This window comes from Salvelinus namaycush, chromosome 28 (assembly GCF_016432855.1).
Source record: "Salvelinus namaycush isolate Seneca chromosome 28, SaNama_1.0, whole genome shotgun sequence".
Classification (NCBI taxonomy): domain Eukaryota; kingdom Metazoa; phylum Chordata; class Actinopteri; order Salmoniformes; family Salmonidae; genus Salvelinus; species Salvelinus namaycush.
Genome location: NC_052334.1, coordinates 165,288 through 187,929, shown reverse-complemented (window position 1 = coordinate 187,929; position 22,642 = coordinate 165,288). Strand labels below are relative to the sequence as shown.

At 44.8% G+C, this 22,642-nt stretch overlaps 1 protein-coding gene across 1 annotated transcript in view; it reads right to left on the bottom strand.

The window, feature by feature from the left end:
• Positions 1-10,202, bottom strand: part of slc39a8 (solute carrier family 39 member 8) — a 39,633-nt gene extending 29,431 nt beyond the window's left edge. The window contains exon 1 of the mRNA XM_038967005.1: positions 10,031-10,202. Within this exon, the coding sequence (XP_038822933.1) occupies positions 10,031-10,058 (28 nt within the window). The 5' untranslated portion in view covers positions 10,059-10,202. The remainder of the gene's footprint in view (positions 1-10,030) is intronic.
• Positions 10,203-22,642: the final 12,440 nt, after the last annotated feature.

Genomic DNA, 22,642 nt, shown 5'->3' with positions numbered 1-22,642 from the left:
ACCCAAACTGTAACCACAGTGTTACTGACCCAACCTGTAACCACAGTGATTCTGACCCAACCTGTAACCAGTGTTACTGACCCAACCTGTAACCAGTGTTACTGACCCAACCTGTAACCAGTGTCACTGACCCAACCTGTAACCAGTGTTACTGACCCAACCTGTAACCAGTGTTACTGACCCAACCTGTAACCACAGTGTTACTGACCCATCCTGTAACCAGTGTTACTGACCCAACCTGTAACCACAGTGTTACTGACCCATCCTGTAACCAGTGTTACTGACCCAACCTGTAACCAGTGTTACTGACCCATCCTGTAACCACAGTGTTACTGACCCATCCTGTAACCAGTGTTACTGACCCAATCTGTAACCAGTGTTACTCACCCATCCTGTAACCACAGTGTTACTGACCCAACCTGTAACCACAGTGTTACTGACCCATCCTGTAACCAGTGTTACTGACCCATCCTGTAACCAGTGTTACTGACCCATCCTGTAACCACAGTGTCACTGTCCCAACCTGTAACCACAGTGTTACTGACCCAACCTGTAACCAGTGTTACTGACCCAACCTGTAACCAGTGTTACTGACGCAACCTGTAACCAGTGTTACTGACCCATCCTGTAACCAGTGTTACTGACCCAACCTGTAACCAGTGTTACTGACCCAACCTGTAACCAGTGTTACTGACCCGACCTGTAACCAGAGTGTTACTGACCCAACCTGTAACCACAGTGTTTCTGATCCAACCTGTAACCAGTGTTACTGACCCATCCTGTAACCAGTGTTACTGACCCAACCTGTAACCAGTGTTATTGACCCAACCTGTAACCACAGTGTTACTGACCCAACCTGTAACCACAGTGTTACTGACCCATCCTGTAACCAGTGTTACTGACCCAACCTGTAACCAGTGTTACTGACCCATCCTGTAACCAGTGTTACTGACCCATCCTGTAACCAGTGTTACTGACCCATCCTATAACCAGTGTTACTGACCCAACCTGTAACCAGTGTTACTGACCCATCCTGTAACCACAGTGTTACTGACCCATCCTGTAACCAGTGTTACTGACCCATCCTATAACCAGCGTTACTGACCCAACCTGTAACCAGCGTTACTGACCCATCCTGTAAGCAGTGTTACTGACCCATCCTGTAACCAGTGTTACTGACCCAACCTGTAACCAGTGTTACTGACCCAACCTGTAACCACAGTGTTACTGACCCAACCTGTAACCAGTGTTACTGAACCATCCTATAACCAGTGTTACTGACCCATCCTGTAACCAGTGTTACTGACCCAACCTGTAACCAGTGTTACTGACCCAACCTGTAACCACAGTGTTACTGACCCAACCTGTAACCACAGTGTTACTGACCCAACCTGTAACCAGTGTTACTGACCCATCCTGTAACCAGTGTTACTGACCTATCCTGTAACCACAGTGTCACTGACCCAACCTGTAACCACAGTGTTACTGACCCAACCTGTAACCAGTGTTACTGACCCAACCTGTAACCAGTGTTACTGACGCAACCTGTAACCAGTGTTACTGACCCATCCTGTAACCAGTGTTACTGACCCATCATATAACCAGTGTTACTGACCCATCCTGTAACCACAGTGTTACTGACCCAACCTGTAACCAGTGTTACTGACCCAACCTGTAACCAGTGTTACTGACCCATCCTGTAACCAGTGTTACTGACCCATCCTATAACCAGTGTTACTGACCCATTCTGTAACCAGTGTTACTGACCCAACCTGTAACCAGTGTTACTGAACCAACCTGTAACCAGTGTTACTAACCCATCCTGTAACCTCAGTGTTACTGACCCATCCTGTAACCAGTGTTACTGACCCATCCTGTAACCAGTGTTACTGACCCAACCTGTAACACGTGTTACTGACCCAACCTGTAACCACAGTGTCACTGACCCAACCTGTAACCACAGTGTTACTGACCCATCCTGTAACCACAGTGTTACTGACCCAACCTGTAACCAGTGTTACTGACCCATCCTGTAGCCAGTGTTACTGACCCATCCTGTAACCACAGTGTCACTGACCCATCCTGTAACCACAGTGTTACTGGCCCATCCTGTAACCACAGTGTCACTGACCCAACCTGTAACCACAGTGTTACTGACCCAACCTGTAACCAGTGTTACTGACCCAACCTGTAACCAGTGTTACTGACCCAACCTGTAACCAGTGTTACTGACCCAACCTGTAACCAGTGTTACTGACCCAATCTGTAACCAGTGTTACTGACCCATCCTGTAACCACAGTGTTACTGACCCATCCTGTAACCAGTGTTACTGACCCATCCTGTAACCAGTGTTACTGACCCAACCTGTAACCACAGTGTTACTGACCCATCCTGTAACCACAGTGTTACTGACCCATCCTGTAACCAGTGTTACTGACCCATCCTGTAACCAGTGTTACTGACCCAACCTGTAACCACAGTGTTACTGACCCAACCTATAACCAGTGTTACTGACCCATCCTGTAACCAGTGTTACTGACCCATCCTGTAACCAGTGTTACTGACCCAACCTGTAACCAGTGTTACTGACCCATCCTGTAACCAGTGTTACTGACCCATCCTGTAACCAGTGTTACTGACCCAACCTGTAACCAGTGTTACTGACCCAACCTGTAACCACAGTGTTACTGACCCAACCTGTAACCAGTGTTACTGAACCATCCTATAACCAGTGTTACTGACCCATCCTGTAACCAGTGTTACTGACCCAACCTGTAACCAGTGTTACTGACCCAACCTGTAACCACAGTGTCACTGACCCAACCTGTAACCACAGTGTTACTGACCCAACCTGTAACCAGTGTTACTGACCCAACCTGTAACCAGTGTTACTGACGCAACCTGTAACCAGTGTTACTGACCCATCCTGTAACCAGTGTTACTGACCCATCCTGTAACCACAGTGTTACTGACCCAACCTGTAACCAGTGTTACTGACCCAACCTGTAACCAGTGTTACTGACCCATCCTGTAACCAGTGTTACTGACCCATCCTATAACCAGTGTTACTGACCCATCCTGTAACCAGTGTTACTGACCCAACCTGTAACCAGTGTCACTGACCCAACCTGTAACCAGTGTTACTGACCCAACCTGTAACCAGTGTCACTGACCCAACCTGTAACCAGTGTTACTGACCCAACCTGTAACCAGTGTTACTGACCCAACCTGTAACCACAGTGTTACTGACCCAACCTGTAACCAGTGTTACTGACCCAACCTGTAACCACAGTGTTACTAATCCATCCTGATCACAGCATCAATACTGATCACAGCATCACTACTGATCACAGCATCAATACTGATCACAGCATCACTACTGATCACAGCATCACTACTGATCACAGCATCACTACTGATCACAGCATCACTACTGATCACAGCATCACTACTGATCTCAGCATCACTACTGATCACAGCATCACTACTGATCACAGCATCAATACGGATCACAGCATCACTACTGATCACAGCATCACTACTGATCACAGCATCACTACTGATCACATCATCAATACTGATCACAGCATCAATACTGATCACAGCATCAATACTGATCACAGCATCAATACTGATCACAGCATCACTACTGATCACAGCATCAATACTGATCACAGCATCACTACTGATCACAGCATCACTACTGATCACAGCATCACTACTGATCACAGCATCACTACTGATCACATCATCAATACTGATCACAGCATCAATACTGATCACAGCATCACTACTGATCACAGCATCAATACTGATCACAGCATCACTACTGATCACAGCATCAATACTGATCACAGCATCACTACTGATCACAGCATCACTACTGATCACAGCATCACTACTGATCACAGCATCAATACTGATCACAGCATCACTACTGATCACAGCATCACTACTGATCACAGCATCAAGATGTCCAACATCTACCTAAGTTTAGACAGCAGCAGATCGAAGCTCGTATATGACAGTATTAGGTTATGGGGTACTTTGGGGTAATAAGGGTTTCTTATGACAGTATTAGATTATAGGGTACTTTGGGGGTAATAAGGGTATCTTATGACAGTATTAGGTTATAGGGTACTTTGGGGTAATAAGGGTTTCTTGTGACAGTATTAGGTTATAGGGTACTTTGGGGGTAATAAGGGTTTCTTATGACAGTATTAGGTTATATGGTACTTTGGGGTAATAAGGGTTTCTTATGACAGTATTAGGTTATATGGTACTTTGGGGTAATAAGGGTATCTTGTGACAGTATTAGGTTATATGGTACTTTGGGGTAATAAGGGTATCTTGTGACAGTATTAGGTTATAGGGTACTTTGGGGTAATAAGGGTATCTTGTGACAGTATTAGGTTATAGGGTACTTTGGGGTAATAAGGGTATCTTATGACAGTATTAGGTTACAGGTAGTGTACTTTGGGGTAATAAGGGTATCTTATGACAGTATTAGGGTACATTGGGTTTTCTTTGATCACACACAGGCTCCCTGCAGGAATGTGTATCTGAAACCTTGCTGCTATCATCAGCTAGCTATCAGTGAGCGTGTGTTAGTGTGTGTTAGTGTGTGTGTGTGTATTTGTGTGTCTGTGTGTGTGTGTGTGTGTGTGTGTGTGTCTGTGTCTGTGTGTGTGTGTGTGTGTGTGTGTGTGTGTGTGTGTGTGTGTGTGTGTTTTCTCTCAATAGCCCAGATAATAATCTCATTCCTTCATGCTCCCTCTGTCCCCAAGAACAATGAGGTTGATTATGGAGCTGAGTCTCAGGTCCATATGGAACAGAACAGGTGTATCAAGCATTAGCTTATGGTTCGTATAGCACAGGGGCATCAAGCATTAATTCAGGTACATTGGCTTTTTGGATACAGAGAGGCTTTATGCTTGGTAGCCAGTGCTTAATTTATAAAATTGGAAGGTGCCGGAACAAACATTTTGGCCCGAGAGGGGGATCTGAGGTACCAGAACGCATGAAAAAAAACATCCCCGTTTTAGTATAGCATTATCAGTGCTTTTGCATACTGGAATAGACTAGTCGAGAAAAGGCACTTACGGAATTTGCACACAATGGGAATTTAAAAAATGTTTTGACTTTGTAAAACAATGCTGTTCGCTCAATAGGCCTATTTGGAAGTTGATAACATGGTAGACTACAGACAGTCTTTTATTTTTATCAGGAGCCATTTGCTTTCCAACTTGTGTTTTCCTTCAATGGTATTTGAAATATTGGTCGAAAGGCCTGTTTTGGCTGCATGAGGTTATTAACTGATAGATTTGTTGTGCGTTCCTGACTGTAGGCGTACCTTGTGATTGTTCGACACACAATAACCACAGCTAGGCATCTGTTGCTAAATTATAGACTTACTGCTGGTATAGTATTCAGAGTTATAGTATAGTATTCAGAGTTATAGTATAGTATTCAGAGTTATAGTATAGTATTCAGAGTTATAGTATTCAGAGTTATAGTATAGTATTCAGAGTTATAGTATAGTATCCAGAGTTATAGTATAGTATTCAGAGTTATAGTATAGTATCCAGAGTTATAGTATAGTATTCAGATTTATAGTATAGTATTCAGAGTTATAGTATAGTACTCAGAGTTATAGTATAATATTCAGAGTTATAGTGTAATATTCAGAGTTATAGTATAGTATTCAGAGGTATAGTATAATATTCAGAGTTATAGTGTAATATTCAGAGTTATAGTATAGTATTCAGAGGTATAGTATAGTACTCAGAGTTATAGTATAGTATTCAGATGTATAGTATAGTATTCAGAGTTATAGTATAGTACTCAGGGTTATAGTATAGTAAGTATTCAGATGTATAGTATAGTATTCAGAGTTATAGTATAGTATTCAGAGTTATAGTATAATATTCAGAGTTATAGTGTAATATTCAGAGTTATAGTATAGTATTCAGAGGTATAGTATAATATTCAGAGTTATAGTGTAATATTCAGAGTTATAGTATAGTATTCAGAGGTATAGTATAGTACTCAGAGTTATAGTATAGTATTCAGATGTATAGTATTCAGAGTCATAGTATAGTACTCAGGGTTATAGTATAGTAAGTATTCAGAGGTATAGTATAGTATTCAGAGTTATAGTATAGTATTCAGAGTTATAGTATAGTATTCAGAGTTATTGCATTTCTTTCAGAACAGCCACCGGTAATTCTTCGGCAAATGTACAGAATTTCAATTGATCTGGGGTTCCTCCAGGACCCTTCCCGCGGCTACGATCTTGAATAAATGATGTTGTGCAACGCTGGAGAGATGAGAGGTTCCAGCCTTTTGCCTTTCGGTAGGCCGTCATTGTAAATAAGAATTTGTTGTTTAACTGTTTAACTAGTTAAATAAAGGGTTAAATTAAATAAATAAATAAAAGAGTTGCAAGGCTCATGTCTATCAGAGCAAAGAGAAATCATATAAAGCGAATCTCATTCTACTACTGTGAGAGATACAGGTGCGCTTCTCTTTCTCACCACAGCAATGGCCACGGGTTGGTCTATATAGGCTACAATATTGCGCAAACCATAAACCCGGCCCAGTCCAACATGAATCAATTCTTCAAACATCTGACCCGGGCCAGTCCAACATGAATCAATTCTTCAAACATCAGACCTGGGCCAGTCCAACATGAATCAATTCTTCAAACATCTGACCCGGGCCAGTCCAACATGAATCAATTCTTCAAACATCAGACCTGGGCCAGTCCAACATGAATCAATTCTTCAAACATCTGACCCGGGCCAGTCCAACATGAATCAATTCTTAGAATATCAAAACAGGGCCAGTCCAACATGAATCAATTCTTCAAATATCAAACCTGGGCCAGTCCAACATGAATCAATTCTTAAAATATCAAAACAGGGCCAGTCCAACATGAATCAATTCTTCAAATATCAAACCTGGGCCAGTCCAACATGAGTCAATTCTTCAAACATCAGACCCGGGCCAGTCCAATATGAATCAATTCTTCAAACATCAGACCCGGGCCAGTCCAACATGAGTCAATTCTTCAAACATCAGACCCGGGCCAGTCCAATATGAATCAATTCTTCAAACATCAGACCCGGGCCAGTCCAACATGAATTAATTCTTCAAACATCTGACCCGGGCCAGTCCAATATGAATCAATTCTTCAAACATCTGACCCGGGCCAGTCCAACATGAATCAATTCTTCAAACATCTGACCCGGGCCAGTCCAACATGAATTAATTCTTCAAACATCTGACCCGGGCCAGTCCAATATGAATCAATTCTTCAAACATCAGACCTGGGCCAGTCCAACATGAATCAATTCTTCAAACATCAGACCCGTTTTCACATTGTTTTTTAGGGGGCAGGAGAATTTGAATTAACTTGAATTAACTCTGATTGTGTTTATTATAATTTTTACGTTGCAAATAGTGACAATTATTTTTCATGCCAAGAGAGGTACTGGATCCTGGTAAATGTGTTCCAGAACGAAACAGTCCAAAACTGAGAGGTGTGAGGTCCTGTTCTGGGAAGATCCGGCTCAAATTCAGCATATTGTAGGTAATGGTAGGTAACATGGTGGGTAATAGTAAGTAACATGGTAGACAACATGGTAGGTATCATGGTAGGTCGTGGTAGGTAATGTAGGTAACATGGTAGGTAAGGGTAGGTAACATGGTAGGAAATGGTAGGTAACAGGCTTCAGGGCCGTGGGGGTTGTATATGCTACTCACCATGGTAGGTAACATGTTTCAGTACCGTGGGTTAGTATGGTACTTACCATGGTAGGTAACAGGTTTCAGTACCGTGGGTTAGTATGGTACTCACCGTGGTAGGTAACAGGTTTCAGTACCGTGGGTTAGTATGGTACTCACCGTGGTAGGTAACAGGTTTCAGTACCGTGGGTTAGTATGGTACTCACCATGGTAGGTAACAGGTTTCAGTACCGTGGGTTAGTATGGTACTCACCGTGGTAGGTAACAGGCTTCAGGGCCGTGGGGGTTGTATATGCTACTCACCATGGTAGGTAACATGTTTCAGTACCGTGGGTTAGTATGGTACTCACCATGGTAGGTAACAGGTTTCAGTACCGTGGGTTAGTATGGTACTTACCATGGTAGGTAACAGGTTTCAGTACCGTGGGTTAGTATGGTACTCACCGTGGTAGGTAACAGGTTTCAGTACCGTGGGTTAGTATGGTACTCACCGTGGTAGGTAACAGGTTTCAGTACCGTGGGTTAGTATGGTACTTACCATGGTAGGTAACAGGTTTCAGTACCGTGGGTTAGTATGGTACTTACCATGGTAGGTAACAGGTTTCAGTACCGTGGGTTAGAATGGTACTCACCATGGTAGGTAACAGGTTTCAGTACCGTGGGTTAGTATGGTACTTACCATGGTAGGTAACAGGTTTCAGTACCGTGAGTTAGTATGGTACTTACCATGGTAGGTAACAGGTTTCAGTACCGTGGGTTAGTATGGTACTTACCATGGTAGGTAACAGGTTTCAGTACCGTGGGTTAGAATGGTACTCACCATGGTAGGTAACAGGTTTCAGTACCGTGGGTTAGTATGGTACTCACCATGGTAGGTAACAGGCCTCAGTACCATGGGTTAGTATGGTACTCACCATGGTAGGTAACAGGTTTCAGTACCGTGGGTTAGTATGGTGCTCACCATGGTAGGTAACAGGTTTCAGTACCGTGGGTTAGTATGGTACTCACCGTGGTAGGTAACAGGTTTCAGTACCGTGGGTTAGTATGGTACTCACCGTGGTAGGTAACAGGTTTCAGTACCGTGGGTTAGTATGGTACTCACCGTGGTAGGTAACAGGTTTCAGTACCGTGGGTTAGTATGGTACTCACCATGGTAGGTAACATGCCTCAGTACCGTGGGTTAGTATGGTGCTCACCTTGGTAGGTAACAGGTTTCAGTACCGTGGGTTAGTATGGTACTCACCATGGTAGGTAACAGGCCTCAGTACCGTGGGTTAGTATGGTACTCACCATGGTAGGTAACATGCCTCAGTACCGTGGGTTAGTATGGTGCTCACCATGGTAGGAAACAGGTTTCAGTACCGTGGGTTAGTATGGTACTCACCATGGTAGGTAACAGGCTTCAGTACCGTGGGTTAGTGTGGTACTCACCATGGTAGGTAACATGTTTCAGTACCATGGGTTAGTATGGTATTCACCATGGTAGGTAACAGGTTTCAGTACCGTGGGTTAGTATGGTACTTACCATGGTAGGTAACAGGTTTCAGTACCATGGGTTAGTATGGTACTCACCGTGGTAGGTAACAGGTTTCAGTACCGTGGGTTAGTATGGTACTCACCATGGTAGGTAACAGGCCTCAGTACCGTGGGTTAGTATGGTACTCACCGTGGTAGGTAACAGGTTTCAGTACCATGGGTTAGTATGGTACTCACCGTGGTAGGTAACAGGTTTCAGTACCGTGGGTTAGTATGGTACTTACCATGGTAGGTAACAGGTTTCAGTACCGTGGGTTAGTATGGTACTTACCATGGTAGGTAACAGGTTTCAGTACCGTGGGTTAGTATGGTACTCACCATGGTAGGTAGCAGGTTTCAGTACCGTGGGTTAGTATGGTACTCACCATGGTAGGTAACAGGTTTCAGTACCGTGGGTTAGTATGGTACTCACCATGGTAGGTAACAGGTTTCAGTACCGTGGGTTAGTATGGTACTCACCATGGTAGGTAACAGGTTTCAGTACCGTGGGTTAGTATGGTACTCACCATGGTAGGTAACAGGTTTCAGTACCGTGGGTTAGTATGGTACTCACCATGGTAGGTAATAGGTTTCAGTACCGTGGGTTAGTATGGTACTCACCATGGTATGTAACATGTTTCAGTACCGTGGGTTAGTATGCTACTTACCATGGTAGGTAACAGGTTTCAGTACCGTGGGTTAGTATGGTACTCACCGTGGTAGGTAACAGGTTTCAGTACCGTGGGGTTTTTAAATTGTACTCACCATGGTAGGTAACAGGCTGCAGGGTCATTTTTTTTTTATATGGGCAGGAGGGCAGCAGCACCTGAGTCAACACAGCAGGACAGATCCTCTCCAGATGCTCCACTGTCAGCTGACTGGCGTTAGTCAACCCATAGTGGGACAAGATCTGTCCCACAGAGGGACACTGCAGGGGACAGACAGAGAAGGACTCACATTACTGTCAACATGAGGATATAACACAGCCTGGTGCCCGATTAGCCATGTTTTATGTTTTATAACTGTGATGTAATGGAACAATAAGGGATTATTTAAGATGCAGCAGTGATCGTGATTGCGTTAATAAGACATTTATACAATCCAACATATTCATGTAATGTATTTATTTTCCTGACTGATCAAAATCTATGGAAGCCCCATTCCTACCACCAAAAAAAAACAAGATCTGACTACAAGTAATGAGATAGTAAGTAATAATTATGAGATATGAGATAGTAAATTATAATTACGAGATTGTGAGTCATAATTATGAGATGGTAAGTCATTATTTTGCAGTTGTGGGAAAAAAATCCTATTGTCATACTTGAGTAAAAGTAAAGATACCTTAATATAAAATGACTCAAGCAAAAGTGAAAGTCACCCAGTAAAATACTACTTGAGTAAAAGTCTAAAAGCATTTGGTTTTAAATATACTTAACTATCAAAAGTAAAACCAAAAGCATAAATCATTTAAAATTCTTTTTGTTAAGCAAACCAGATGCCACCATTTTCTTGTTTTACATTTTTTTTATGGATAGCCAGGGGCACAGTACAACATTCAGACATCATTTACAAACAAAGCATGTGTGTTTAGTGAGTCGTCCAGATCAGAGGCAGTAGGGACGACCAGGGATGTTCTCTGTTTAGTGAGTCGTCCAGATCAGAGGCAGTAGGTGTAACGGCAGTCTACTTCGTCCTCCTCCTCAGACGAGGAGAGGCGAGAAGGATCAGAGGACCAATGTGCAGCGTGGTAATTTGACATAATGAATTTAATTAGACAAAACAAAAACACTATACAAAATAACAAAAGAACATACCGTCACAGTCCTAGCTGGTGCAGAACACAAACACAGAGACAGGAAACAACCACCCACAATCCCCAACACAAAACAAGCCACCTATATATGATTCTCAATCAGGGACAACGATTGACAGCTGTCTCTGATTGAGAACCATATTAGGCTGAACACAGAAACAGACGAACTAGACACACAACATAGAATACCCACCCCAACTCACGCCCTGACCAACTAAACACATACAAAACAACAGAAAACAGGTCAGGAACGTGACAGAACCCCCCCCCCCTCAAGGTGCGAACTCCGGGCGCACCCCTAAAACTCAAGGGGAGGGTCTGGGTGGGCATCTGTCCGCGGTGGCGGCTCCGGCGGTGGACGAGGACACCACTCCACCACTGTCTTTGTCCCCCTCCTTAGCGTCCTTTGAGTGGCGACCCTCGCCCCCGACCATGGTCCAGGAACCTTCACCAAGGCCCCTCCTAAATAGAGGAGACAACTCAGGACCGAGAGGTAGCTCAGGACAGAGAGGTAGCTCAGGACAGAGAGGTAGCTCAGGACAGAGAGGTAGCTCAGGACAGAGAAATCGCTCCGGACAGAGAGGTAGCTTAGGACAGAGGGACAACTCTGGACTAATGGCAGCTCCGGACTGAGTGGCAGCTCCGGACTGAGTGGCAGCTCCGGACTGAGTGGCAGCTCCGGACTGAGTGGCAGCTCCGGACTGGGTGGCAGCTCCGGACTGAATGGCAGCTCCGGACTGGGTGGCAGCTCCGGACTGGGTGGCAGCTCCGGACTGGGTGGCAGCTCATGACTGTAGGGCAGCTCATGACTGTAGGGCAGCTCATGACTGTAGGGCAGCTCATGACTGGAGGGCAGCTCATGACTGGAGGGCAGTTCATGACTGGAGGGCAGCTCATGACTGTAGGACAGCTCATGACTGTAGGGCAGCTCATGACTGTAGGGCAGCTCATGACTGTTGGGCAGCTCATGACTGAAGGGCAGCTCATGACTGAAGGACAGCTCATGACTGAAGGGCAGCTCATGACTGAAGGGCAGCTCTGGCAGCTCCTGACTGGCTGGCGGCTCTGGCAGCTCCTGACTGGCTGGCGGCTCTGGCAGCTCCTGACTGGCTGGCGGCTCTGGCAGCTCCTGACTGGCTGGCGGCTCTGGCAGCTCCTGACTGGCTGGCGGCTCTGGCAGCTCCTGACTGGCTGGCGGCTCTGGCAGCTCCTGACTGGCTGGCGGCTCTGGCAGCTCCTGACTGGCTGGCGTCTCTGGCAGCTCCTGACTGGCTGGCGGCTCTGGCGGCTCCTGACTGACGGACGGCTCTAGCGGCTCCTGACTGACGGACGGCTCTAATGGCTCGGGACAGACGGGCGGCTCTGAAGGCTCGTGGCAGACGGATGGCTCAGACGGCGCTGGGCAGACGGATGGCTCAGACGGCGCTGGGCAGACGGATGGCTCAGACGGCGCTGGGCAGACGGATGGCTCAGACGGCGCTGGGCAGACGGATGGCTCAGACGGCGCTGGGCAGACGGATGGCTCAGACGGCGCTGGGCAGACGGATGGCTCAGACGGCGCTGGGCAGACAGGCAGCTCAGACGGTGCTGGGCAGACGAGCAGTGCAGGCAGCTCAGACGGCGCTGGGCAGACGAGCAGTACAGGCGGCGTTTGGCAGACGGCTGACTCTGACCTGCTGAGGCGCACAGTAGGCCTGGTGCGTGGTGCCGGAACTGGTGGTACCGGACTGGAGACACGCACCTCAGGGCGAGTGCGGGGAGAAGGAACAGGGCACACTGGACTCTCGATGCGCACTATAGGCCTGGTGCGTGGTACCGGAACTGGAGGTACCGGGCTGAGGGCACGCACCTCAGGGCGAGTGCGGGGAGAAGGAACAGTGCGTACAGGGCTCTGGAGACGCACAGGAGGCTTGGTGCGTGGTGCCGGAACTGGTGGTACTGGGCTGGAGACACGCACCACAGGGAGAGTGCGTGGAGGAGGAACAGGGCTCTGGAGATGCACTGGAAGCCTGGTGCGTGGTGTAGGCACTGGTGGTACTGGGCTGGGGCGGGAAAGTGGCGCCGGATATACCGGACCGTGCAGGCGTACTGGCTCCCTTGAGCACTGAGCCTGCCCAACCTTACCTGGTTGAATGCTCCCCGTAGCCCGTCCAATGCGGGGAGGTGGAATAACCCGCACTGGGCTGTGTTGGCGAACCGGGGACACCATTCGTAAGGCTGGTGCCATGTACACCGGCCCGAGGAGACGTACTGGAGGCCAGATATGTTGAGCCGGCTTCATGGCACTTGGCTCAATGCTCAATCTAGCCCGCCCAGTGCGGGGAGGTGGAATAACCCGCACCGGGCTATGCACACGTACAGGAGACACCGTACGCTCTTCCGCATAACACGGTGTCTGCCCGTACTCCCGCTCTCCACGGTAAGCATGGGAAGTGGGCGCAGGTTTCCTACCTGCCCTCGCCACACTACCCTTTAGCCCCCCCCCCCCCCAAGAAATTTTTGGGGTTTCTTCACGGGCTTCCAGCCCCGCTTCCGTGCTGCCTCCTCAGACCACCGCTCCTGGGCTTTAGCTGCCTCCATCTCTTCCCGAGAGCGGCGATATTCTCCAACCTTAGCCCAGGGTCCTTCTCCGTTAAATATTTGCTCCCATGACCATTCCTCCTGGTACCGCTGCTGCTGTCGCTGCTGCCCGTTGCCACGCTGCTTGATCCTTGGTTGGTGGGTGGTTCTGTAACGGCAGTCTACTTCGTCCTCCTCCTCAGACGAGGAGAGGCGAGAAGGATCAGAGGACCAATGTGCAGCGTGGTAATTTGACATAATGAATTTAATTAGACAAAACAAAAACACTATACAAAATAACAAAAGAACATACCGTCACAGTCCTAGCTGGTGCAGAACACAAACACAGAGACAGGAAACAACCACCCACAATCCCCAACACAAAACAAGCCACCTATATATGATTCTCAATCAGGGACAACGATTGACAGCTGTCTCTGATTGAGAACCATATTAGGCTGAACACAGAAACAGACGAACTAGACACACAACATAGAATACCCACCCCAACTCACGCCCTGACCAACTAAACACATACAAAACAACAGAAAACAGGTCAGGAACGTGACAGTAGGGATGACCAGGGATGTTCTCTGTTTAGTGAGTCCTCCAGATCAGAGGCAGTAGGGATGACCAGGGATGTTCTCTGTTTAATGAGTCCACCAGATCAGAGGCAGTAGGGACGACCAGGGATGTTCTCTGTTTAGTGAGTCGTCCAGATCAGAGGCAGTAGGGATGACCAGGGATGTTCTCTGTTTAGTGAGTCGTCCAGATCAGAGGCAGTAGGGACGACCAGGGATGTTCTCTGTTTAGTGAGTCGTCCAGATCAGAGGCAGTAGGGACGACCAGGGATGTTCTCTGTTTAGTGAGTCGTCCAGATCAGAGGCAGTAGGGACGACCAGGGATGTTCTCTGTTTAGTGAGTCGTCCAGATCAGAGGCAGTAGGGACGACCAGGGATGTTCTCTGTTTAGTGAGTCGTCCAGATCAGAGGCAGTAAAGACGACCAGGGATGTTCTCTGTTTAGTGAGTCGTCCAGATCAGAGGCAGTAGGGATGACCAGGGATGTTCTCTGTTTAATGAGTCCACCAGATCAGAGGCAGTAGGGACGACCAGGGATGTTCTCTGTTTAGTGAGTCGTCCAGATCAGAGGCAGTAGGGATGACCAGGGATGTTCTCTGTTTAGTGAGTCCTCCAGATCAGAGGCAGTAGGGATGACCAGGGATGTTCTCTGTTTAATGAGTCCACCAGATCAGAGGCAGTAGGGACGACCAGGGATGTTCTCTGTTTAGTGAGTCGTCCAGATCAGAGGCAGTAGGGATGACCAGGGATGTTCTCTGTTTAGTGAGTCCTCCAGATCAGAGGCAGTAGGAATGACCAGGGATGTTCTCTGTTTAATGAGTCCTCCAGATCAGAGGCAGTAGGGACGACCAGGGATGTTCTCTGTTTAGTGAGTCGTCCAGATCAGAGGCAGTAGGGATGACCAGGGATGTTCTCTGTTTAGTGAGTCCTCCAGATCAGAGGCAGTAGGGATGACCAGGGATGTTCTCTGTTTAATGAGTCCACCAGATCAGAGGCAGTAGGGACGACCAGGGATGTTCTCTGTTTAGTGAGTCGTCCAGATCAGAGGCAGTAGGGACGACCAGGGATGTTCTCTGTTTAGTGAGTCGTCCAGATCAGAGGCTGTAGGGACGACCAGGGATGTTCTCTGTTTAGTGAGTCGTCCAGATCAGAGGCAGTAGGGACGACCAGGGATGTTCTCTGTTTAGTGAGTCGTCCAGATCAGAGGCAGTAAAGACGACCAGGGATGTTCTCTGTTTAGTGAGTCGTCCAGATCAGAGGCAGTAGGGATGACCAGGGATGTTCTCTGTTTAATGAGTCCACCAGATCAGAGGCAGTAGGGACGACCAGGGATGTTCTCTGTTTAGTGAGTCGTCCAGATCAGAGGCAGTAGGGATGACCAGGGATGTTCTCTGTTTAGTGAGTCTTCCAGATCAGAGGCAGTAGGGATGACCAGCGATGTTCTCTGTTTAATGAGTCCACCAGATCAGAGGCAGTAGGGACGACCAGGGATGTTCTCTGTTTAGTGAGTCGTCCAGATCAGAGGCAGTAGGGATGACCAGGGATGTTCTCTGTTTAGTGAGTCGTCCAGATCAGAGGCAGTAGGGACGACCAGGGATGTTCTCTGTTTAGTGAGTCTTCCAGATCAGAGGCAGTAGGGACGACCAGGGATGTTCTCTGTTTAGTGAGTCGTCCAGATCAGAGGCAGTAGGGACGACCAGGGATGTTCTCTGTTTAGTGAGTCGTCCAGATCAGAGGCAGTAGGGACGACCAGGGATGTTCTCTGTTTAGTGAGTCGTCCAGATCAGAGGCAGTAAAGACGACCAGGGATGTTCTCTTGATAAGAGTGTGAATTGGAACATTTTCCTGTCTTGCTCAGCATTCCAAATGTAACAAGTACTTTTGGGTTGATTGGGATTATATGGTACTAGTGGTGTGTCCTAGGTATTAGGTATGAACTAGGTATTATATGGTATTAGTGTGTGACTGGGTATTATATAGGTACTAGTGGTGTGACTGGTAGTGGTGTGACTAGGTATTTATGGTACTATGTTGTGTGACTAGGTATTATCTGGTACTAGTGGTGTGACTAGGTATTATATGGTACTAGTGGTGTGTACATAGGTATTAATATGGTACTAGTGTGTGACTAGGTATGTGTGTGCCTAGGTATTATAGTTACTATTGTGTGACTAGTATTATTGGTACTAGTGGTGTACTAGTTAGTGGTGTGACTAGGTATTATATGGTATAGTGCTGTGACTAGGTATTATTGGTACTAGTTGTGTGACTTGGTATTATATGGTACTCGTTGTGTGACTAGGTAGTGGTGTGACTAGGTATTATATGGTACTAGTGGTGTGATCTAGGTATTTATATTGTACTAGTGGTGTGACTAGGTTTAGTGGTGTAGGACTAGGTATTATATGGTACTAGTGGTGTGACTAGGTATTTATAATGGTACTAGTGGGTAACTAGGTATTTATGGTAACGTAGTGTTGTGACTAGGTATTATATGGTACTAGTGGTGTGACTAGGTAGTGGTGTGACTAGGTATTATATGGTACTAGTGTGTGACTAGGTATTATATGGTACTTGGTGTGACTAGGTAGTTAGTTGTGACTAGGTATTCTCTGGTACTATTGTGTGACTAGGTATTATATGGTACTAGTGTGTGACTAGGTATTATATGGTAGTAGTGGTTGACTAGGTATTATTGGTACTAGTGGTGTGACTAGGTATTATATGGTACTAGTGGTGTGACTAGGTATTTATGGTACTGGTGGTGTGACTAGGTATATATGGTACTAGTGGTGTGAACTAGGTATTATCTGGTACTAGTGTGTGACTAGGTATATATGGTACTAGTGGTGTGACTGAGGTATTATATTGGTACTAGTGGTGTGCTAGTATTTCTGGTCTAGTGGTGTGACTAGGTATTATAGTGGTACTAGTGGTGTGACTAGGTATTATTGGTCTATGTGGTGTGACTAGTATTATATGGTACTAGTGGTGTGACTAGGTAGTTGTGTGACTAGTTATTATATGGGGTACTAGTTGTGTGATCTAGGTATTATTTGGTACTATTGGTGTGACTAGTTAGTGTGTGGACTAGGTATTATATGGTACTAGTGTGTGACTAGGTATTATGTAGGTGTGACTTAGGTATTATATGGTACTAGTTGGTGTGACTAGGTATTATATGGTACGTGTGACTAGGTATTATAGGGTACTAGTGGTGTGACTAGTGTTTATTATGTACTAGTGGTGTGACTAGGTGTGGGGTGACTAGGTATTATATGGTACTAGTGGTGTGACTAGTTTATATGTGACTAGTGTGTGACTAGGTATTCTGGTACTAGTGGTGTGACTAGGTATTATATGGTACTAGTGGTTGTGGACTAGGTATTTATGGTACTATTGGTGTGACTAGGAATTATCTGGTACTATGGTGTGACTAGTTAGTGGTGTCTAGGTATTATATGGTACTAGTGGTGTGACTAGGTATTATCTGGTACTAGTGGTGGACTAGGTATTATATGGTACTATGGTGTGACTAGGTATTATCTGGTACTAGTGGTGGAACTAGGTATTATATGGTACTAGTGGTGTGACTAGGGTATTATCTGGTACTAGTGGTGTGACTAGGTATTATATGGTACTAGTGGTGTGACTAGGTATTATATGGTACTAGTGGTGTGACTAGGTATTATCTGGTACTAGTGGTGTGACTAGGTATTATATGGTACTTGTGGTGTGACTAGGTATTATCTGGTACTAGTGGTGTGACTAGGTATTATCTGATACTAGTGGTGTGACTAGGTATTATATGGTACTAGTGGTGTGACTAGGTAATAGCTGGTACTAGCGGTGTGACTCCGGTAGTGGTGTGACTAGGTATTATAGGGTACTAGTGTGTGACTAGGTATTATATGGTACTAGTGTGTGACTAGGTATTATCTGGTAACTAGTGGTGTGACTAGGTTTATATGTACTAGTGTGTGACTAGTGTATTATTGGTCTATGGTGTGACTAGGTATTATTGGTACTAGTGGTGTGACTAGGTATTATATGTACTGTGGTGTGACTAGGTATTATATGGTACGTAGTGGTGTGACTAGTATTATATGGTAGTAGTGGTGTGACTGGGTTTATATGGTACTAGTTTGTGACTTAGGTAGTGGTGTGACTAGGTATTATATGGTACTAGGGTGTGACTAGTATTATCTGGTACTAGTGGTGTGACTAGGTATTATCTGGTACCTAGTGGTGTGACGGGGTTATTATCTGGTACTAGTGGTATGACTAGTATTATATGGTATTAGTGGTGTGACTGTATTATATGGTACTATGGTGTGACTAGGTAGTGGTGTGACTAGGTATTATATGGTACTAGTGGTGTGACTAGTATTATCTGGTACTAGTGGTGTGACTAGGTATTATTGGTACTAGTGGTGTGACTAGGTATTATATGGTACTAGTGGTGTGACTAGTTAGTGATGTGACTAGGTATTTTGTACTAGTGGTGTGACTAGTTAGTGATGTGACTAGGTATTATATGGTACTAGTGGTGTGACTAGGTATTATATGGTACTAGTGGTGTGACTAGGTATTAGCTGGTACTAGCGGTGTGACTCGGTAGTGGTGTGACTAGGTATTATATGGTACTAGTGGTGTGACTAGGTATTATCTGGTACTAGTGGTGTGACTAGGTATTATATGGTACTAGTGGTGTGACTAGGTATTATATGGTACTAGTGGTGTGACTAGGTAGTTGTGTGACTAGGTATTATATGGTACTAGTTGTGTGACTAGGTATTATTTGGTACTGATGGTGTGACTAGTTGTGGTGTGACTATGTATTTATGGTACTGTGCGTGATAGGTATTATTGGTACTAGTGGGGTGACTTGGTATATATGGTACTAGTGTGTGACTAGGTAGTGTGGTGTGACTAGGTATTATATGGTACTAGTGGTGTGACTAGGTATTATAGGTATAGTTGGTGTGACTAGGTAGTGGTGTGACTAGGTATTATATGGTACTAGTGGTGTGACTAGGTATTATATGGTACTAGTGGTGTACTAGGTATATAGGTACGAGTGGTGTGACTAGGTATTATAGGGTACTAGTGGTGTGACTAGGTAGTGGTGTGACTGGTATTATATGGTACTAGTGGTGTGTGACTATGTATTATATGGTAATAGTGTGTGATATAGTGGGTGACTAGTATTGGTAGCTAGTGGTGTGACTAGGTATATATGGTACTAGTTGGTGTGACTAGGTATTATATGGTACAGTGGTGTGACTAGGTATTATATGGTACTAGTGGTGTGACTAGGTATTATATGGTACTAGTGGTGTGACTAGGTATTATATGGTACTAGTGGTGTGACTAGGTATTATATGGTACTAGTGGTGTGACTAGGTATTATCTGGTACTAGTGGTGTGACTAGGTATTATATGGTACTAGTGGTGTGACTAGGTATTATATGGTACTAGTGGTGTGACTAGGTATTATATGGTACTAGTGGTGTGACTAGGTATTATCTGGTATAGTGGTTTGACTAGTTATTATATGGTACTAGTGGTGTGACTGGTATATATGGTACTAGTGGTGTGACTAGGTAGTTTGTTGACTAGGTATTATATGGTACTAGTTGGTGTGACTAGGTATTATTTTGGTACTAGTGGTTGTGACTAGTTGAGTGGTGTGACTAGGTATTTAGGGTACTAGTGCTGTGACTAGGTTTATGTGTTGTGACTTGGTATTATATGGTACTAGTGTGTTACTAGGTAGTGGTTGTGACTAGTTATTATATGGTACTAGTGGTGTGACTAGGTAGTGTATATGGTACTATGGTGTGCTAGGTAGTGGTGTGACTAGTGTATTATATGGTACTAGTGGTGTGACTACGTATTATATGGTACTAGTTGTGTGACTAGGTATTATCTGGTACTAGTGGTGTGACTAGTATTATATGTACTAGTGGTGTGACTAGGTATTATTGGTACTAGTGTGTGACTAGGAATTATCTGTACTATGGTGTGACTAGTTAGTGGTGTGACTAGGTATATATGGTACTAGTGTGTGACTAGGTATTATATTGTACTAGTGTGTGACTAGTATTATATGGTACTAGTGGTGTGACTAGTTTATGTGGTACTAGTGGTGTGACTAGGTATTATATGGTACTAGGGTGTGACTAGGTATTATCTGGTACAGTGGTGTGACTAGGTATTATATGGTACTAGTGGTGTGACTAGGTATTATATGGTACTAGTGGTGTGACTAGGTATTATCTGGTACTAGTGGTGTGACTAGGTATTATGGTACTGTGGTGTGACTAGGTATTATCTGTACTAGTGGTGTGACTAGTTTATTATCTGATACTGTGGTGTGTAGGTTATTATATGGTACTAGTGGTGTACTAGGTAATGCTGTACTAGCGGTGTGACTCGGTAGTGGTGTGACTAGTATATATGTACAGTGGTGTGACTAGGTATTATATGTACTAGTGGTGTGACTAGGTATTATTGGTACTAGTGTGTGACTAGGTATTATATGGTACTAGTGTGTGACTAGTTATTATTGGTACTATGGTGTGACTAGGTAGTGGCTGGTACTAGTGGTGTGACTAGGTATTATATGGTACTAGTGGTGTGACTAGGTATTATTGGTACAGTGGTGTGACTAGGTTAAGTGTAGTGGTGTGACTGGTATTATATGGTACTAGTGGTGTGACTAGGTAGTGGTGTGACTAGGTATTATATGGTACTAGTGGTGTGACTAGGTATTATCTGGTACTAGTGGTGTGACTAGGTATTATCTGTACAGTGGTTGACTGGGTATTATCTGGTACTAGTGGTATGACTAGGTATTATATGGTAGTAGTGGTGTGACTGGGTATTATATGGTACTAGTGGTGTGACTAGGTAGTGGTGTGACTAGGTATTATATGGTACTAGTGGTGTGACTAGGTATTATCTGGTACTAGTGGTGTGACTAGGTATTATATGGTACTAGTGGTGTGACTAGGTATTATGGTACTTGGTTGTGACTAGGTATTATTGGTACTAGTGGTGTGACTAGGTATTATTGGTACCAGTGGTGTGACTGGGTATTATCTGGTACTAGTGGTATGACTAGGTATTATATGGTAGTAGTGGTGTGACTGGTATTATATGGTACTAGTGGGGTGACTAGGTAGTGGGTGTGACTAGGTATTATATGTACTAGTGTGTACTAGGTATTATTGGTACTAGTGTGTGACTAGTTTATATGGTACTATGGTGTGACTAGGTATTATATGGTACTAGTGGTGTGACTAGGTAGTTGTGTGACTATGTATTATATGTACTATTGGTGTGACTAGGTTATTATGGGTACTAGTGGTGTGCCTAGTTAGTGGTGTGACTAGGTATTATATGGTACTAGTGGTGACTAGTTATATGGTACTAGTGGTGTGAGTTGGTATTATATGGTACTAGTGGTGTGACTAGGTAGTGGTGTGACTAGGTATTATATGGTACTAGTGGTGTGACTAGGTGTTATATGGTACTAGTGGTGTGACTAGGTAGTGGTGTGACTAGGTATTATATGGTACTAGTGGTGTGACTAGGTATTATATGGTACTAGTTGTGTGACTAGGTATTATCTGGTACTAGTGGTGTGACTAGGTATTATATGGTACTAGTGGTGTGACTAGGTATTATATGGTTACTAGTGGTGTGGACTAGGTATTATTGGTACTAGTGGTGTGGACTAGGTATTATATGGTACTAGTGGTGTGACTAGGTATTATATTGTACTAGTGGTGTGACTAGGTATTTCTGGTACTAGTGGTGTGGACTAGGTATTATATGGTACTGTGGTGTGACAAGGTAGTATATGTACTAGTGGTGTGACAGGTATTATATGGTAGTAGTGTGGTGACTGGTATTTATATATACTAGTGGTGTGACTAGGTATTATATGGTACTAGTGGTGTGACTAGGTAATAGCTGGTACTAGCGGTGTGACTCGGTAGTGGTGTGACTAGGTATTATATGGTACTAGTGGTGTGACTAGGTATTATTGGTACTAGTGGTGTGACTAGGTTTATATGGTACTAGTGGTGTCTAGGTAATAGCTGGTACTAGGGTGTGACGGTAGTGGTGTGACTAGTATTATATGGTACTAGTGGTGTGACTAGGTATTATCTGGTACTATTGGTGTGACTAGGTATTATATGGTACTAGTGGTGGTGACTAGGTATTATATGGTACAGTGGGGTGACTGGGTATTATTGGTACTAGTGGTTGACTAGTATATAGTAGTAGTGGTGTGACTGGGTATTATATGGTACTAGTGGTGTGACTAGGTAGTGTTGTGACTAGGTTTATTTATATGGTACTAGTGGTGTGACTAGGTATTATCTGGTACTAGTGGTGTGACTAGTAT